The following is an 18,481-nucleotide window of genomic DNA, read 5'->3' on the forward strand; positions in this document are numbered from 1 at the left end:
GGAAAGAAGTGTCATTTTGTTGGGTCAGTTTTTGGAGAGAACAGAAATCAGGAGTAGTTTGCTTATTGGAGCTTGGTTTTCAGATCTGATTGTGTGCATACATTTACCTATTTTTAACAAGCTTAGGTCACTGTATGGCTCTGTTGAGGTACTTTTTTTTTTTTTCGTAGGGTTGTGAGTGTGCAGGGATTCCCACGGTTACATACGGGGTTATGGGGTGCTAGCCATAGGGTGTATGGGGCCTGTGAGGCCCCGTGTGTGGTGCTTTCTTTTGTTGGTACTGACCAGTGGGGTAGAATGGTTCTAGTCCTGATGGAGCTTTGGAGTTGCTCAGGCACTGAACTGCAGAGAGGGGAGGTGGGAGGTGCTCCCAGGGACGTGGAGCAGGGAGAAGTGTGCTTGGGAGGGCAGGTGAGCCTCAGTGGTTCAATGTGACATGTGTGCTACAGACTTTGGCTTTGTTCTGGTTGCTGCTTTCTGACTGTGCATTCAGGATTGTTGTGGTATAGTTAGCAGCTGTCCTCCTTTAAAAAAAAAAAAAAGTGGATGGTGTTGTAAAAAGGCTTGCAGGAGATTTCTGATAAAATCTTGATCAAATGTGCCTTTTCTCTCTGCTCTTAATTTTATACTTGACTCTCTCTTTAAACAAACCTCAGCCCTTTCACATTTCAGTACAAAACCCCAGCTATGTCTAGACAAAAGCTTGTTGTGATTAGCAGAGGTGTACTGCTCAACACTAAGCATGTGCAGGGGTATATTCTTGTTCCTGATGGGGTAATATGCTTCCTGTTCGTGTATGGATTGCAGGGCTTATAGGTGCAGAACTCGCTGAAAAGCTCCGGTTGAAATTGTATGGGTGTAGAAGATTTTACACACTTAAAGTGTATATTGAAAGACTGTTTGCTTGTATAGTTATTCAGACCTCATCTATGGCTGCACATTGGTGCCACCTGCTTGCAGGAGAGAATGAGCAGACTCCTATTATTCAAGAAAAAAAAATACAAGGCGAGGCCTCAACATCTGTTCTGGCTTTATTGTTCAGTCTGGCCTGGGCTGTGGGCAGAATGTAGGCCACAGCTTTTGCACTACTGCTGGCTCTTAAACTGGAAAGGCATCTTGGATCAGATGTGTTCTTTAAAGGTTTAAAAATAATAATATAAAGATGCAAAGTTCAAACTTAGGATGGGTTACTTTATAGAAAAGGCAATTACTGCTATCTATAATTTTTCTCATTTTCTCTTCCAGTTCTTCTAATGGTAATAATTTTTATCACTGCAAAGTGACCTTTGTAATCATTGCTGGGTGATTAATCTTTAACTGGGTAATTTTAAAAGCAATATTTTGCACACAGTTGTAACATACTGTGGGGTTTTGTAGCGCAGCACCTACAGTAATTTTGAGGCAATAAGGTCCTTCACTCCATGTTTCCAGTCCTGCTGCTCTGTATAGAAACCCAAATAGTTGCTTTTGTTTCCCTAGGCAGATATAAAAATGCCCTCAGAACTTTATTTGCATATAGATTATAGTGCCAGCCGGGTGTAGTCATGTATAGGAAGAGCTAACTGCTGCTTCATTTATAGGTTTTTAATTAAAAAATGTTTCTCAGTTTGCAGGATTCCAGTTCTGTTTCATTTAATACTGCTATAGTGTGTACAATGATGGTATTTCTGTGAGGTACCAGCTGCTATGACTAGGCAGTCCTTGGAAAATACGAATGAAAGGGAATCACAAGCATTATCTGCTGACTCAGGGAGAAGTCACATGCAGAAGGAAGTGGAGATGAGTAGCAAAGTTCTTCAAATGTCTTTGAGTTGCTGCTTGGGCCATCAGTGCCAGTAGTGGGGGAGGAAGGTGGAAAAAACTTTCCTTCTGACTCTGAATTTAGTTTGGATTCTCTTGTGTCACATAGGTGTTGTGCTGTTGTGCACACCGCAGCTGTGCATTTACAATTACACTGTGAGCCTGAGTAATACCAATGAACCCATAAGAGAGGTTTTTTTCTACTATGGGAGCCCGTGCCTCCCTTGTCTTATTTTGTTGAACAGCTAACATGGGTATTGTAAATGGGGGATTTTACACTATGCAATAAATTTAAGTTCTACATTGATAAAGAAGATGCAGGGTTGGGAATGGAAGCACTTGTTTAATCTCACTTTGCTAGAAGTAAGTACATCAGGCTTGATCCAAAACTGCTTTAAGAAGCATTCAGCAGCTAAGTTATTATATGGCAGCTCCAGCTCTTCCAAACAATAAAAGCATCTATTCACCTTTGGATATTACACAATGCATATTTTATGTATAATGCTCAGGGTTGCATATGAAGAGGAAGAGATATTTCTTGCACTTTCTTTTAAAATCTGCAGTGTGTGATTTAAAAATGAGTTAGTTGGGGAGGGATCAGTAAGTGCTGTTTGTAAAGCAGTAGCTTTTGTAGGTGGGAATCTTACCATCCTGTGCCTTGGGTATTTCTGTTGTTTTATAAACTTTATTAACTTCATGAAAGACATTGTTCAGATCTGGAAGTATATTCTTACCTGTTGTTTTGCAAAAGATCAGTACCTGAAGAATTCCCTGTAGTTTTATGGCAAGTGCTTTTAAACTTTGGTTTAAGGCTCATGTTTGCTTTCCAGAGAAGGTACAGAAGTATGTGTTTGTATCAAGCACCTGACTGTGGACCTACTCTTCTGAGTTAGCTTTTGCAGATTCTAAATAACAGAAGCTGCTGACCAGAGCAAGGTCTCACTCGTCATGGTGTGTGTTGCAGTGCTCTCACATAGTCATGTGTTAGTGTGCTTTGCTTTGAAATCCAGAGGGTTTCAGTAGCTCTGAAATGCCTTGTGCAAACAGCAACAGCAAAAAACATCATAAACTGCTGAGAGGGTTATGGAGAAGGCAAAATGCTGGGGGCATCCTGCCCAAGCTTCACTTTGACTTAGGCAGGATGCAACTGGAAAAAAAAATCTTGACGTCTGCAGGAGGTATCATTTCTCCAAGGGGTCAGTACAGGTGTCAAAAGGAAATGTAAAGCTCCTGAATGGCTCACAGCTGTGGCTGGACCATGCAGCATCCTTGGAGAGAGCTGTGACATGGAGCAGGTCCCACAAGAGCAGGAACTCAAGTGGGAGCTGGCAATGCTGCCTTGCACAGAAGCAAAGTAACAGATAACAGAGTGATTGGTGGCTCTTTGAGAGGCCTCTGCTCCCACTGAGTTTATTCTGGCATGTTTCTTCTCTAACTTGAAGAAGAAAAATAAAACATGATGTGTGAGGCTGGAGGTGCACAGTGCTGAGCTCCTGCTCACAGGAGGTGTTTTGCCTTCCTGCATGCTTCTTGTGTATGGTTTCCATTCCACCCATGGTCCTTAACACAGTTTGAACTGGTGCTGTGCTTGAGGGAGGTGTCCTGGCTGTCCCTGCTTCCTTACTCTTCCTCCTTGTCTCTAAATATATGTGGTAGAAAACTAGGAACTGGTACTGAGTTAAAGCTAACAGCTTTTTAGTTGGATTACTTTCATATTTTTTTTTAAAGCTTGTGTAGATCCCTTGCTTTGGTTTGTCAGGTGGTCAGGTCAGATGGTGGAAGGGGAAACAATGCTCTCTCTTTTATAGTGGTGCTGTATTTCCTTCTGATGCCAGTTATTCCATGGCTAACTTGAAACTGGGGAGGAGTCAGAAGGACAGGGAAAGTACTCTCTGACCTGTAGGGGGGGACTTGATGTATGTACACTCATACAGTGAGCTTTGGTAATTCCTCTGGAGACTTTCCCTTTCCCTATCAGGTGTCCTGGCTTGACAGCTCCTGGGTAGAGGTGAGGAGAGCCTTAGCTGCTGTTGATCAGGGTTTCAAATCTTGCAGTGTGCTGCTCTTGCATGTGCCAGGCTTGTGCATTAGCTGAGGGTCCCCCCAGGGATGGAGAGCCTTCAGTCAGTGAGTAAAAGTGATAGGAAATTAAGTGGCTGTGTTGTTTCTGTCCTGTGCAAATTAGGGTATTTCTGCACACTGTTTTTGAGATGTGAATAGAATAATATTGATATATATGTGTTCTGCCCTGTTTCATCTCCTCCCTTGCACAGTAGAATCTTTTGGGCTTGTGCAGTAAAACACATCTTTAAAATGGGACAAACTTTAAAAATATTTTCCTCTTAAAGTGAATTTTAAGATGGATTGGTTCTCTCCTGAGTTTTAGTGTATAGTCTATAGAGTAGGGGTATGTTCTAGTGGTAAGAAAAGAGAGAGCTAGGGTAACTGCTGTGGAAAAAGCAACATGGTACTGTGTCTGGTTGGGGCTGCACTTCTCTGCCTGAGTAAAGGCAATGGAAGTTTGCATTCCCTGTGAATTCTGATAGTGGAAGAAAATTTAAGGGGTGCTGCTTGTTGTAGAAAGTCTTCCTCTTAGAGGAAGCAACTATGATTCCTGACAGACTTGGGACAAATGGGAAAGCTAACAGTGGGAAAGTGATTACAGAGTGTTTGCTCCCACAACAACTGTGATACGGAACTGTAATGGCTGTGGCAGAGACTTTACAAATATCTGGTGGGTAGCTAGATGAAAGTGCAGGATTACCTGAAATGTCAGATCTTCTTGTCTGCCAGTATACGGCTTCGCTAAACACAGGTTGCACTGGCTTAGCTGCAATTGCTAAAACAAGCAAACCTCATTGATTCTAAATTGATCTGTTCTCCTAAAAAGAGAGTAACCCTTGCCCTTCTTACGTGGCTATTTTTACATGAAATACGCCACAGATTAAATTTAATTATCTTTATAGCTTTATCACTGAAGTGCAGAGTGTCAGAATTCATCCTGGTATTCCTTGTTCAGAAGCATGGGACAGTGTTGGTGAGCATTGCAGCTGTGCTTGGAATGGTGCTGTAAAGGAATGTAACAGCCACTCTGCTCTGAGGCCCCTCTTCTGCCCTCCTGGCTGTTGCTCTGAAGCAGTCACTTCATTTCAATGTGCTTCCAAATTCTGAGCAAGCTCTTAAACTCTTTGTTGGTACATCATGCAGTAAGAGTACTTATGCTGTGTATATTTATGGTGGGGTCAGCACTGTACTTGGAAGAATGCCTGTCATGTCTGTCTTAGATATGAGGGACAGTAAATGTGGAGCTGTGGGCTTGAGAAGGATGATGAGGAGGATGTGGTGTTGGAAGGTGAAGGACCTGGCAAGCATCTTGGAATGTAGGGAGGGAGTATCAGCCTTTATGGATGTTTGAGGAACACCCCACTCCCATCTTTCTGTGTGTGTTGGCCTTTAGGTGCTTCTGCCCTTTGCAGAAAAGCATGAGTTTCAGCATAACCCTACTGTGTGCCTTGGACTGGCCTCTACAGCTGTCAAGGAATGAGGCCTGAGGGTGGATAGATGTAGGCTTGGGTGGAGAGTTGGAGTGGGGGATAAGTTGTGGGAGCACTGGAGATGCTGCCTCACACCCATTCATGAGGCCAGTGTAACTTGGCTGGTTGGTGCTACAGAGGGGCTGGAGGGATGAAGGCACTGGGCTGTGGGAACTGGGCAGAAGGGGGTCCCGAGAGTGGCATGAAGTCCAGCATCTGCAGGCACCTCTGTGAATGATGCCCAGGGAGGGAATGTGTGGCTGGAAGGAGGTTGCTCCTAACCCAAGGCATTTCCTTGGGCAGAGGGAGTCTCGGATACCTGTTGTGGAGCTGCGATGGAGCATGAGGAGCATGTTTTGCTGCCTTGCTTTTGGGTGCCATGAAGTCCTGCAGTACTTCCCTGCACTGGTTATCACCTCCTAGGGCTGGCTCAGTCACAGCCTGGGAGGGCTGTGGGGCTCTTTCTGCAATTCTCCAAAGCCTAACCTGGGATTTTAACCATGGGAGGTGAAACTTCACCCAGCTTACTGTGGGTGAGCTGCTCCTCACAGGGGCAGCTGGGCTGGGATGTGCACCTGATGCGTCCCAAAGCAGAGGAAGTTCAGACTGCTAAACTGGGAGGAAACTTTCCTTTTCCTGATTTAGGTCAGTTTAGCCAGTTCAGCAAGTGAGACTGTGTTAAAGCAGGCTGCCATTGTCTGCCAGGTGTTACAGCTCACTTTGGCAGTGTTTGGGCATCCAGCTCCTGAGCTGCAGTGGGTACTGGGGGTGTGTTGGGATTTGGGTGGAAGCATTTAAATTCATGGAGACCTGGCTGGTGATTTCTGTCTTTGAGCATTTTTATAGAATAGGAATTTGCTTTTCAGTGTAGGTTAAAGTGAGGAGAGAGACTTCTTAGTTTTCTGTTCTTTGAACCCCATGTTAGACTTCAGTAGAACAGGCAATCCTGGATAAGGAGAATGAAGAGAAAAAATTTGTTTAAAGATGAGGCTTAGGGTTGACTCCTTCTTTGCATTCCAGCCTAGACTTGAAATGAGGAAGAAGGTAACATTTAATGCCAAATGTTTCAGAACTTGTAATTTTAATTTCAGACATTCTTTGTTTTATATCTGGTCTTCACCTCCTGTCTCTTGCCAACAGAGGATGTTGCCCTTGTCACTCTTTTTTTTTTTTTTTTTTTTTTGTTTGTTTGTTTGTTTGTTTGTTTGTTTTTTTTTGCTTAGTAGAGAAAGTAATGAACATGCAGAGTGTGCGAAGTACCTGTATGTGCAGTTGCTAACCTCCCTAAAACAATGCAAAACCTTCTCAAAAACCTGAGTGAAAGATAATCATGGTGTCTGTAATGAAAAAACCCTGCCTGTAATGAAAAACCCTGTTCAGTGTAAATATATTGCTGAAAGGTGGTTATATTTAATACATGCTATCTGTGCTTTAAATTTAATGTTGAAATATTTTTGTCATCTAAAGCCTGACTGTTCTTAGCTGAGCAGATTTCAGGTTAAAAGCAGTTGTGGAACCATGAGTGTTCATAGTACTGTAGTGTAATTTTGTGTTACTGGATCTTTTCTGACCTGTTTTAATGCATCATGAAGTAGTGGTTATATGTGTAATTGCACAATGTAGAGAAAATAGCATTGTGTTGAAATATTGCATAAAAGTTGAGCGTTATGTGGCATTTTGTAGTGGAAATAGCACTGTAGGTACTCATTCATAACAAGATTTGCAAGTTTCTCTCTGCCAGGGTGGGTGGTTGGGCTGGCTGTGTGTGTGCTGACTCAAACAAGGGAGTTTCTTTTTTCTCTTCTTGTCCTCTTCCTCCTTCTCCTCTTCTGACTGTGACCGAACATCATCAGAATCGACAAGAGCTTGCCCTTGAAACATACCTAAGTTTGAACTTACTTTTACAAACTATGTGCAGCTGTGGATCTTCACTTGAGACTTTCAGAGCTCTCCCGCCAGCCAGGTGTTAAGCTGGTTAAAAACAGACTTGTTGTCTGAGTGTGGGTTCTTGTCTCAGTGTGGTATGAATGTGTTTGGATTTCTCTGGAGCAGTTGAGACTGGGTCCTAATTGTGACCTGAGGAACGTAGTGTCACTTGGGTAGGTATTCCTGATTGTATGGGGAATGGAGGCACAGAAGGGCTACTGGGATGGTGCAGGAGGTGCTCAGAATTGTAGTGTGTGACTACCCTGTGCCTACCCTGAAGGGTTAATCTGTCTGCACACTGCAGTCTCATGATGTCCGGGGCTTGGAGCCTGCTGCCTGAGTCCTTCCTTTTTCATTTAATGATGGCTGGAAGAAAAATAATCAAGTGTGCTGGAAGAGAAACATTAATTAACTTTTAATTTAGGTCTAACGTATGCTGCTTAGTGTACTGCATGAGAGTGTGCGATATCTGTCATGTTATATAGAGGGTGATGCATTGAAGAAACAAGGAAAAGCCTCAGGTCTGAATGAGAAGATGGGGTTTTAACTGTGGATGTGTTTTATATCTTGATTAAAAGTTGCAGATGTGTGATATGTTGCTTTTGTATCCATTTTGCATCTGAAATTACTTTCTCTGTAACTTGGTTTGTATCTGTTTTCTCTTAAGCCAAACTTGCAAGGCGAAGTCAGGAGAGAGAGAATCTTGGCATGCTGGTCTGGTCACCTAACCAGAATCTGTCTGAAGCAAAATGTAAGTCTCTTCAACTATTTTTATTCCCTTCTTTCCTCACTTTGAAAATGCAAAGTTGCCAGTTTTGGTAGAGAGGTTATATCTGTGACCTTCCCATTATGAATTGAAATTAATTTGAGAAAAGAAAAGCCTGCAAAGCAATCCCCAGATGATCTCTGTTCTCCACTGAGCAGCTGCTCAGTGTCAAATCCACAGGGGCAGGGAAAGCAAGAGAAATGTGACAAACATTATTCCGTGGTATGATTTCTTTAAGATACTCATCTGCAGGCCTACACGATCAGCTTTTTTTGCTGTTGGTGCTATAGAAGACGACAGAAATAACTGGGAAGAAAAAATGAAAAGTGTTGGGGGGTGAAGGGTCTGGGTAATATTTGGTAATTAGTAGTACCTTTTCTTCCACGAAGATAAATCCACATCTGGAGCCCATGAAGGCTTTAAATGCCAGAACAATTGCAGTGCCTTGCAATTCCACGTGAGGGCAATTAACAGCGCTCTGTGTGTGTCTGGGAACAAGTCTCAGTGCTGCTGCCAGATGGCAGAACTAGTGTTTGAAAGGCTTGTCTAGCTACAGTTCTCCTCATGAATAAGTAGGACTCCTTGATTAAAGGGCTGCTGTTTGAATGCAGTAACTAAACCTAAGCGCTTTTGGGGGAGGGAGCTGAAAAGGGCTAATTTTGATTTTATGCTTATACCTTGTTTTTTGATTTTTGGTTTTTTTTTTTTTTTGGTAATCCTTTCTGATTCTGGAGTCAAGAATGAGAGCTGTGCATTCCTGTTCCTCTGCAGTTTTTGTGGTGGCATTATTAAGTGAATACCTGATTTTCCTCTAGACCTGGGATGCATCATAAGGCACATGTGATGTAGAGGCATTTGCAAATTAAGGCAGCAGAGATTGTGCACCAACTGGCTCTGTCATGAAAGGCCTGTGCTCTGCCCTGGGGCATTTGTTCCACTGAGCAAGTTGCCCCTTAAATTACAGAAGGATGATGGTACTGATCTGCAGATAAAAAGGGCTTTGCAAGGATCCTTGTCTGCTCCCTGCTGGCTATTGGATGCTGAAATAAATAAGACTGATGAGGAGAGGAATGTATTTGACAGTTATTTACAGCTAGAAACACCTCTTAAAAGGTATAGCAGCAAGAAATAGTTGCATCCACCAAAAGGAGTTGACTGTTCATGGGTTTTCTGTGACACAGGATTCATGTAGCTGCCTCTCAAATCTGAATGTCTTTGACTCTCAGCTCAGCTTTGGAACCTTTAACTCCTGCCTGATAGGAAACTGGTTTCTTGAAGAGGGAAGGCAGAATGGAGGAAGAAAAGAAGGGAAGACATGTGGAATTGAGTAAAATTATCCTTAACTGAGTATTCTGTGGTAATTGACACAAAAATATATTTATAGAGCATAGAGAAGATATAATCTCTGCTAAGATTTCATGAACATAGGAGTAATTAAAGAGGTAGTATGACATTGATAAATAAAAACTAGGTGGCAGTTGTCTGTTAGTACAGTAAAAAAACTGGGGAAAACAGTGTGATTATAAGAGGAGGGCTAGAATGAATTTCTCAAAATATGGACCATTTTAGTAAGGGTGTGAGGCTCACCAGTGAGTTCACCTTATGAAAGAGGTGCAGAAAAAAAATAGTAAAATTTATTTGGAGTTTGGGGAAGTATGGGGCTGTTGCACTGTATATGGCACAAGAAATACCTCCCAGGTGCCTATTTGATACAGAGGGATGGAGTTAAGAAATTAGGTCTCTAATAGTAGTAAAAATTTGAAGGAGCGTTGTGAGAAGTGGCTGAGGGGACCTTAGGGATGGCACATAGGAAGAGGGCAGCTGTGCAGGGAATGAGAGAACAGGGTGGGGGCTGGTTGGTCATAGCTTGGTTTTGTGTCAGTCTGAGCTGATCCTTTTGAAAGGGATCAGGTATTCCTGTCTCTGACATTTCTTAAAAATGGTCTGTGAAAAACAAATGCTGCTGAAGGTAGGAGCTTTTGGGCTTTTCTTTTTTTAAACTAAAACTGGATTGATTGGTATAAATAAGTTTATTGCTCTAATGTATTCAAGAGAGCTGTTAGGTAGGCACTGATTGCATGAGAGCCTGAGTCAGTACTCCTTCCTTGCATGGGAACTTCCTCCAAAACACCAGTGCTCTGCAATGGCTGTAGAGCACTTAGTAAATGTATCACAAGCAGGGTTCCCTAATCTCCTTTATGGTATATGATGAAAGAACATCAGGGGACAGGAGGTCTCTCCAGCAACTCTCAGGTTCACTGACAAGTCTTGGCATCGTTGATAGTGAATCCTAATTAAATGACGTCCATGGGGATGTGAGAGAGGACTGATGATCATGAGCATTTCCATCAGTGATGTGGGAATTGATATGGAATTGTGGATGAGCTGTGGACTGGCAGGATGGTAAATAAAATTAATGCTACTGAGTCTTGTAGAGTGCTTTGGGTTTTTTCCTTACTTGGACTGCTGCCAATGCAGTGGGCTCTTAATGACCCAACTGCAGGGTTATGAATCCCAGTACTGAAATCCCTGGCTTTCTACATCAAGCCTGATGTTTGGAAAGAAATGGCTTAGAGAGCAATCTTAGGGAAACAGTGGGCAGGTAATTCAGCAAAGCTTCCCAGTATCCTGCTTGACCAAGAAGATGATGTGGGTGTAAAGAGTGAGGTAGTAACTTGCATAGTTTGCTGCCTCTTCACCCAGCAGCATTCAGGGAATGAACCTTGGCTTTAGTGTTTAAAAATTGAGAAAAGGATGAAGACAGGAGCTGCTGAAATAATTTGGAAACAGAAGCTGAAGCAAACTCCATCTGTTTAGCTTACCGAGGAGAGACTGAAAGGGGACTATTGTCAATTATTCTCTCAAAGCGAAATTTTAACATAATAAGAGACACATAATACAAATAGATGGCTGCAAAATAAGCCCACAGAGACTGAAATGAAATGTCTGAGTGTGTGGTGGGTTTTTTTTGGAGATTGACTACTGGGAGTTATCCAGGGTAGTGATGGATTCTGGTATTTCTTGATGGCTTTTTAAACCATGGGGTTTTGTGATGTATTATCTTTGGTGGGGGAGATCATTCATTTGCAATGTGAATTTGCAAGTAGAAGGAGCTGTGTTCTCCAGGAGGTTGGTGTAGCCCCTTGGGCTGTACGTCGTTGAGTCCCAGCTAGCACATCCATTTCAATACTACTGTTCAGGCGGAAGTGTGGGTGAACAAATCCTTCCAATCTGCAGAGCACTGGTACCTGTGTTTACTTTTGTTTGTATTCCAAAGCTTTCAATCCATCCTGTGCCTGTAAGTCACAGAACTCTTGTTTCTTCCTGTGACTGGGGCTCCCCATGAAGATGGAAGCAGCACATGTTAGCTCTTTCTCATACCGAGCTGTAGCTCTTGTGAACAGGAGAGTTCTGTGCAATCAGTGGAACTTGTGCAACCCACCCTTGTTAAAGTGGAATCTGTGCTAAAAAACACAATGGATCTGTGACTATGCTCAGAGCAGTGCACCTGATGGGTTTGGCAGAGGGCTGGCCAAACTCTTGGAAGTGAGAAGGTCTCCTGTAAACTGCTGAAATGAATCCCGGAAAGACCAGCATGTCAGCCAAGACCTGATGGATATCTGCATACCTGATGCTCTAGGCTCATGCAATAAGTTAAAAGCTTGTTTGGGCCCCATGCACCCCGCGTGCTGAAGAAATGTTTTAATCACACTGGAGAGACCTTTTACCTAGATGTCATAGAGTGATGGATGTAATAGAAAAGATGAAAGCAAAAGTATGTGTTGGCACATAGCTGATTTTTTTATCCTCTGCCTTGTTAACCATTAATCTTGGATACAAACCACTTACTGCCTTGCCCATATTAATACCAAAGTTGAATGCTGCCAGCATGGTCCATATGTACTGCCAGACTTCTGCGTTCAAGGGGCCACTTGCATAGCAGTGCCACCATAGGAGTCATGAAGTTAGCCCAAAACTAGAAGTTTGTCCTGTCTCTTTTGAAGACAAAATAAAGACATGTCACATGCAGTAACTGAGCATTTGGACTTAAAATAACTGTGCTCCCCTCCTAGTTCTGCTCCAGATGCCCTGTGCTGTGGTTGGGTCACACCTCTCACAAAGAGCTTGCTCTCGAGCTGAGACTCCTGAGAGGCTCTGTGATCTTGGTGCCATGGAGGGCAGCTGTTCTGGCTGTGCTGGGACTCTGTCACAGAGAGTGGGGAGGGACACAGGAGGAAGAATGATGCCTTAAGCAAGGTGACATTGAGGAGCAGGAACAGCTAGGTGGAAGACAGGCATCTGCTCTCTTGGAGTGGCACGTGGTTAAGGAGGAGGGGAAATGAAAAATGCGTTGTAATGATGCTGTGGAAACCCTGTACAGGATCAAGCTGGGCCAGCATGAAGCTATTAATAAAACAGCAGTGTCTCTCTCTGTGCCAAGTGCGCCAGTGAGTGGAACCAAAAAAATGACTTTGGGTTGGTTTAGAAATGAGCAAGTGTTGGCATGCAGCAGCTGCCCAGGAGTGAGGCATGGACACCAGGCGAGAGGGTAGGATGTGATTATTGCTTTTATGCATCTGCAGCTCAGAGATGAACTACAAAAAGTAAAGATGTATTGTTTTGCTAGTGATAAGCTCTGCTTTAAAAGTAATTTTTCATCTCTCTTCTTGACAGAATGTGTGCTGCTAGATGGGAGTTTTGTTTTCTCACTGATATCTTGGTGGATATCTCCAGTGGATTTACGTTTATGGTGTGTCACTGAGCAGGCAAACACTGTTCCTAATACCTATGGGACACTGGATCATGGATGGCAACTGGATCTTCTGGTCTTGCAGTGTTGCTTCTGTTCAGTGGCCTGATGGCTGATTGGTATTGTCAGCTTCAACATTCATCAGTACTTTCCTGTGTTATCCTGTGGCGTCTCATCTTTAGAGGCTGCAGCTACCTCCCTGCTTTACATTATGCCTGCCTTGGTGTGCATGGGGGGAATTCAGGCATCCTCCTTCCTCCTTGGAAGGGAGATGGAAAGACCCAGGGGACATGGGGACAGAGAAATGCCAGGATTAGGTGAAACAGCTGAGTGCTCCAACATCCCCCTAATGTGCCTGGCCACACCCTATGGCTGGGGGGAAAGGGAGCAGTCCCTAAAAGTGCTGCAAAACCTGATGCTGGGAAGGCAGTAATGTGCCAGCTGAGGCTCTGATGGAGGAAGAAGTGCTGGTTGCTATGGTTACTAAAGACATTAACCCTGTGGTGTTTGGATGGGCAAGGTTTAGTTAACTGTGCCACAGGCTGGGTAACTGGGAGTGGTGTGGTGCTCCACCCTAAGAAGTTATGAGTCTCAGGATTTGAAAAAGCCCGTGTCCCAACCACATTTTTAAGTGTGCCCTGGTCCTTAGTATGTCAGCAGCCTTCTTAGGGTGCAAGTGAGTTTTGGTAGCTCTTCTCTGTGGTGGTGGATGCCAAAATTTTTGAGGGCAGGTTGCATGTTTAAGTGGCCAGAGTCTGTTTCCAGCTTTAGTTCAAGGGTTAATCTTTGCATAAAATGGACTCTGTATTACTCCTTAATTTTTTTCTAAAAAGAATGTTGAGCAAGCTTGAAAATCTGTTTTGTCTATTCTCTAATTTAAAGTGACTATCAGAATAAAGAACATGAAAATGTCTTCTAAGGTTTACTGCAGGTGTCTGATCATTAATTTTGTGGCTGTTTTCAGTGGGTATTTGAGCCGTAGCTGTTTTTAAGAAGAGCTTCTTTTTGGACATAGCCTTTTCCCCTTGGCTCACTTGATTTGTCCTGTGAATTCTCTGAACGTATGACTCTGTCACTATCATCATTAACTCTCATTTTCCATGGGGTGTAGAGTGCCCTAGCAATAAATAATTATGAGCAGAAAACCACAAATGGGCGAGTATAGATAGGGAAAGCACTGATCTTAAAATCTTCCTTTTAGAAGATAAAGCCCCTATTTACAGGATGCATTTAAAATGGAAGTGAATATTGCTTCAGAGATATTTGAGAGCGGCATCCTCCCCAGCACACAGGCACCCTTCCTCAGGCAGTGGTAGTGAGGCAGAGGATATAGTCTCGTGTGTATCAGAAAAGCTGTTTTTAAGTCCCTCCTTCCCATCACGCGCTAAGCAGAGTCCTTGAAACAGTTGAAATTGTTTTATTTTGAGCCCACTTTCCCCTCCATCCTCTAATGTGACCTGTTTTGTGACTCCACAAAAGCTTGTTTTGATGCTGAGTAAAAGTGCAGCCACATTGGCCAGGGATGGGAGAGTAGGAGCTGCTTAGACTTTGCTACCAGAGTGAAAAAAGTATTGTTGAACTCTTAGCTGAATTTATACTTGGGGTTTTTTTTGTGGCTGGCTGAGTGCTGTGTGAGGTTATGAAAGAAGATACCGTGCTTCTGTTTGGGATTTTTCTGCTTGTTTATGTCCAAGGTTTTACTTGTTGAGGTATTGGTTTCTTTGGTTTCTTTTTTTTTTTTTTTTTTGGTAGTAGTAAAAGTATGAGGACTGAAAAAATGCTTCTAGGTCTCTAAGGGATGGGCTTCAGGAGTTGTGATTGTCTCCTGAAGGTACATGCTGACCTTTTGTTGCTCAAGTGAAGATAGCAAAAAAATCCAAACTTAGGTTTGTGCTCTTTGTGCATGCTCCTTGCCTAGAAATATCAGTTTGTTGTCTGTCCTAGTGACAGCAAAAAAGATTAATGTAAAAGCAGAATTGCATTTATGTTTATCCCTAATCCAAATTTCATATTACGCAACAGACCTGGCAGCTGTGAAGCTTGGATGTAAATACAGTAGCTGAAGAATGCATCTCCATGAATTCAGAAATGAAAGAATTAGTGTTTAATTTAAGATTCTGCTTGAATTTGGCTGTAGAAATAATAGTCATGGCCACTTTTCCCTGTAGCTGCAGTTGCACTCTTCAAAAAATGCTCAAAAGAGGAAGGTGAAGGAATGCAGTTTTTTGTTTTAATTAAGGCAACTTTTAATGCACATAGTGCCAATATTATGAATAGCAAAAAGAAGGTAACCAAGGCTCAAAGGCTATGGGTGTATCCCTGAAATGGCTGAGTTGCCTCAAACTTAGCTGCAGTTTCCCCTTTGTATGTCATCTGCTGTGCTAGTTGCTGTTGCTGCGCTGTGTGGAAATCTCAGAGCAGTTCTTTCATCATTATTGCTGCAGGTTGATATTTCTGGATCCTGAATGCATATTTAAATTAAGATGAATTTTTAACCCTTTCACAGTAGTGGAGTCAGGAAAGCAATTTAGTTTGAGAGAACTAGAATGTGTATTTGTATGGATTGTAACAAAGGTACCTTGGATTGTGTTGTTATGTTTTGTATTGTTGTTTGGTTTGGTGTTTTTCCCAAAGCCCACAAACAAAAAAAATAAAGCCTGAAGAAGAGAATGTGTTGGAGAGTATCCAGGAAAGGGGCGTCTTAGCTAAGGTAGCTGTGTTATCCTGGGGGAATTTTTGCTGCTGTTCTGGGAGGGGGGAGGTAGTCACCAGTTTCTTCATGTGCCTTGTTCTCTCCTGCCACCTGTTTGTTCGTCCCTTTCACTGCAGTGTGATCCAGGCCTTCTCAGAACGTGTCAAGATGACCCACTTTGAAAATGCCGGCTGCCGCTGCTGCGGGATTGAAGCCATGCTGGCGCTCGGAAGAAGCTTTTTCCCTAGGAGAAGTTTAGAGACAGGATGACATGGATATAATGCGTGATGATAGCTGTGTTGAGAGTTACCCTGGCAGTGAGCCTTGATCTGAAAGACGTTTGGGAACAGCCTTAGCCAGCCTGGTTGGTGCTGTGCGAGTTGTAGGACCAGTGTGACGAGAACTAGGAGGCTGCTGCTGCTTCACACTGCTTGGCCCAGCCCTGGGCTGGGCTGAGTGTGCTCCAGTCTTGCTGGGAATGGTAGGCTTGGGGCAATTTCAGTGTACAAGGTTGTTCTTTCTGGTCTCTTATGGTGGCTGTGAGCAAAAAATAGGAAGGGTCAAGGAACTGAGGGTAACTATGTTCTATGCTTTTAACTATGTTTCTATGTTATTTTTTTTTTTCCTTAGAGAAAAGTTAGTCAGCAAGTGTGTTTATGGGTATGTGAGGGAAGCGGTGCACAGGCAGGGAGGAGCTCTTGTGGGAGATGTCTCCATGGAGGAATGTTTGAGGAGGTTATAGCCATAACAGCTTGCTATGACGAGTGCATATGCTGCCAAGTGTGACCTTTAGAGACATGCTAGTGCAGGAGGCAAAGCAGCTTGGCTTTCTCCAGGACATGTGCCAGAGCTTCCCTCATCTTTATGTCTTTACTGTGGCATTTATTTGTTCTAATTAGGAACTCCACTCCTACTACTTAATTTTCCTATACTCTTACTCTTGCGCTCTACATTAAGTTACTTCCCCGTTCATGTGCTTCTTGTGCAGGTTCAAATTGTGGTAGGGTTGTAGTGAATTTTCTAGCATTGCAAGGGTTAGTGGTGATAAATATACATAATAGCTTCTCAGTAAGGACTGGATTTGTAACTGCTGGCTAAAAGCCATGATAACCCACCACAGTTATTCCAGGTCTATTTAGTAACATTGGTTTATGATAGTATCTTAAGGTCAGCCTTGAGGACTGAGAGCCTGTGTGTAATACAAGTTTCAGCATGTGCTGTATGAATCTGTAACTTGATTTTTTTCTAAACCAACTTAATTTGACAGGTATTTTAATACCTTAAGATCTGACAACATAGCACTACTACTTTGGTTTAGAGGTTACTGTAAGGATGATGTTATCCAAGATTTGGCTGTGGAATCTTGCTGTCTTTCTGCATGGATTTCTCGGATATGTCAGACACATCTTTGTGCCTCCTCTGCTTCTAAGCCTATAAGAAGTAGATAAGTGCAAGAATGGATGCACTGAGTGTTAGTGTCTCCCAAAGGCTGACCTGTCTGTAGGAGGGTGATCCACATCTGGTGAGGGCAGCAACTGTGTGACTCAGACTTGTCTCCTTCCTCTTGCTGACTGCTGGCTTGCCCGATGCTTCCTTTCTGCCCAAGTGACATCCCTCAAGGAGGTAGCCAGGGGACAAATTGATCATTTCTTTTACTTTTGTGTCCAATATAAAGGGAGTCAGCGTGGCTTCTCCTTCCTTGTCACAGGCCTTATTATCAGTAGCAATAATAATGAGCTGTAATTTAACCTGATGGCTATTCTGCTCTCGCATACCCCTTGTGCATGTGCCCTCATGCTGCACAAAGACCCTGTGTTGTGGGGAGGTGGAGTTACACATGCTGTTTAGGAAGCCTGGCTCTCATACAGGGCTTTTCATTAGTCAGCAGAGAATATAATAGTTTGGGGTTTTAGGAGCTTTCAAAATCTCTGAGGTTGGAAAATAGACCTTGTGGAAGGTTTTGCCCTCTTGAGAGTGTTTTCACTCTGGATGTTCCTTGGTGGTTTCTGAAGCTTGTTGGCAGCAGATTACTCAATGAATCTTTATGGTATGCTCACTGACTGTTTTGCAGACCAAGAATTTCAGCGTATAAAGCATGACATGGATGGAGAGCTGAGAATGTTCCTAGGCAGGGTACTGAAGCCTTGTATTGGATTGTTGGGAACCTGACTCTGATTCTGTCATTAGCGTGTGTCAAATTGGTGTGATTTTTTTGGGGGGGGGGTGGGGTGGTTGTTTGCTTTGTTTTCAAATTAGCAACTATGGCTTTAGGAAGCATTCACTGGATCAGGCATTCTCAAGAAGTGAGCATGATAATTTCTATACAAAAAATCTGTGCAAAGGATGTTTCTTCTAACCCAAGTGAGAATCCCCAGCACTGAACAACATGGTGAATTTTACTTTTTTTAATAATCTACCTCTTGTTGCAACTGTATTTATAATGTTGCTACTTGAGTTGCTTGGATGTGTTGCTGCCTGTAGTTGAAGTGTATAATCCAAGGCTGTAACCTCCCAGTAGGGTGAACTCAAGCCATGGTTTGACAGCAGAATAAATCTGGCTTTAGGGCTTCTCGGGCTGAATTGAGAGCACTGTACTGAATAATGCAAAGAGCTGTTCTGCCATAAACTCTCTTTGCTGTTTAGGTGTTTGCTGTGTGCATTTATCCTGTCTGTAACTTCTCTTTCTGTCTTGGAAGGTCATACATGGGAATGAGTGTTTTATCCCTGCCAAAAGCTAATGTGCTGGGTTTCTGTTCTCACATGGGCTTTAAACCCAGTATCAATTGCTCTATATCAGTATCAAATCCAGCGTCTGTATCTGATTTAGGATCAGGCTTGCAGTGCTAAATGATAACCATGCTCAGTTTCCATATGGTCACAGTTGAGGTCCCATGGTTATCCTATTTGACTCTTCCTGTTCTCTGCTAGGTCCCAAAGACAGTATTTCGTCTTTGTTACTGCCCTGTCAGGTCTCTCTCATCTTTTTCTGTAGTACATCTGGATTTGTGGTGTCC

At 43.0% G+C, this 18,481-nt stretch overlaps 1 protein-coding gene across 1 annotated transcript in view; it reads left to right on the top strand.

Moving 5' to 3' along the window:
* RCOR1 (REST corepressor 1) overlaps positions 1 to 18,481 on the top strand; it is an 82,110-nt gene that overhangs the window by 32,886 nt on the left and 30,743 nt on the right. The window contains exon 3 of the mRNA XM_062495644.1: positions 7,927 to 8,010. Within this exon, the coding sequence (XP_062351628.1) occupies positions 7,927 to 8,010 (84 nt within the window). The remainder of the gene's footprint in view (positions 1 to 7,926; positions 8,011 to 18,481) is intronic.

The sequence above is a fragment of the Cinclus cinclus genome, chromosome 6 (genome assembly GCF_963662255.1).
Source record: "Cinclus cinclus chromosome 6, bCinCin1.1, whole genome shotgun sequence".
Lineage (NCBI taxonomy): Eukaryota > Metazoa > Chordata > Aves > Passeriformes > Cinclidae > Cinclus > Cinclus cinclus.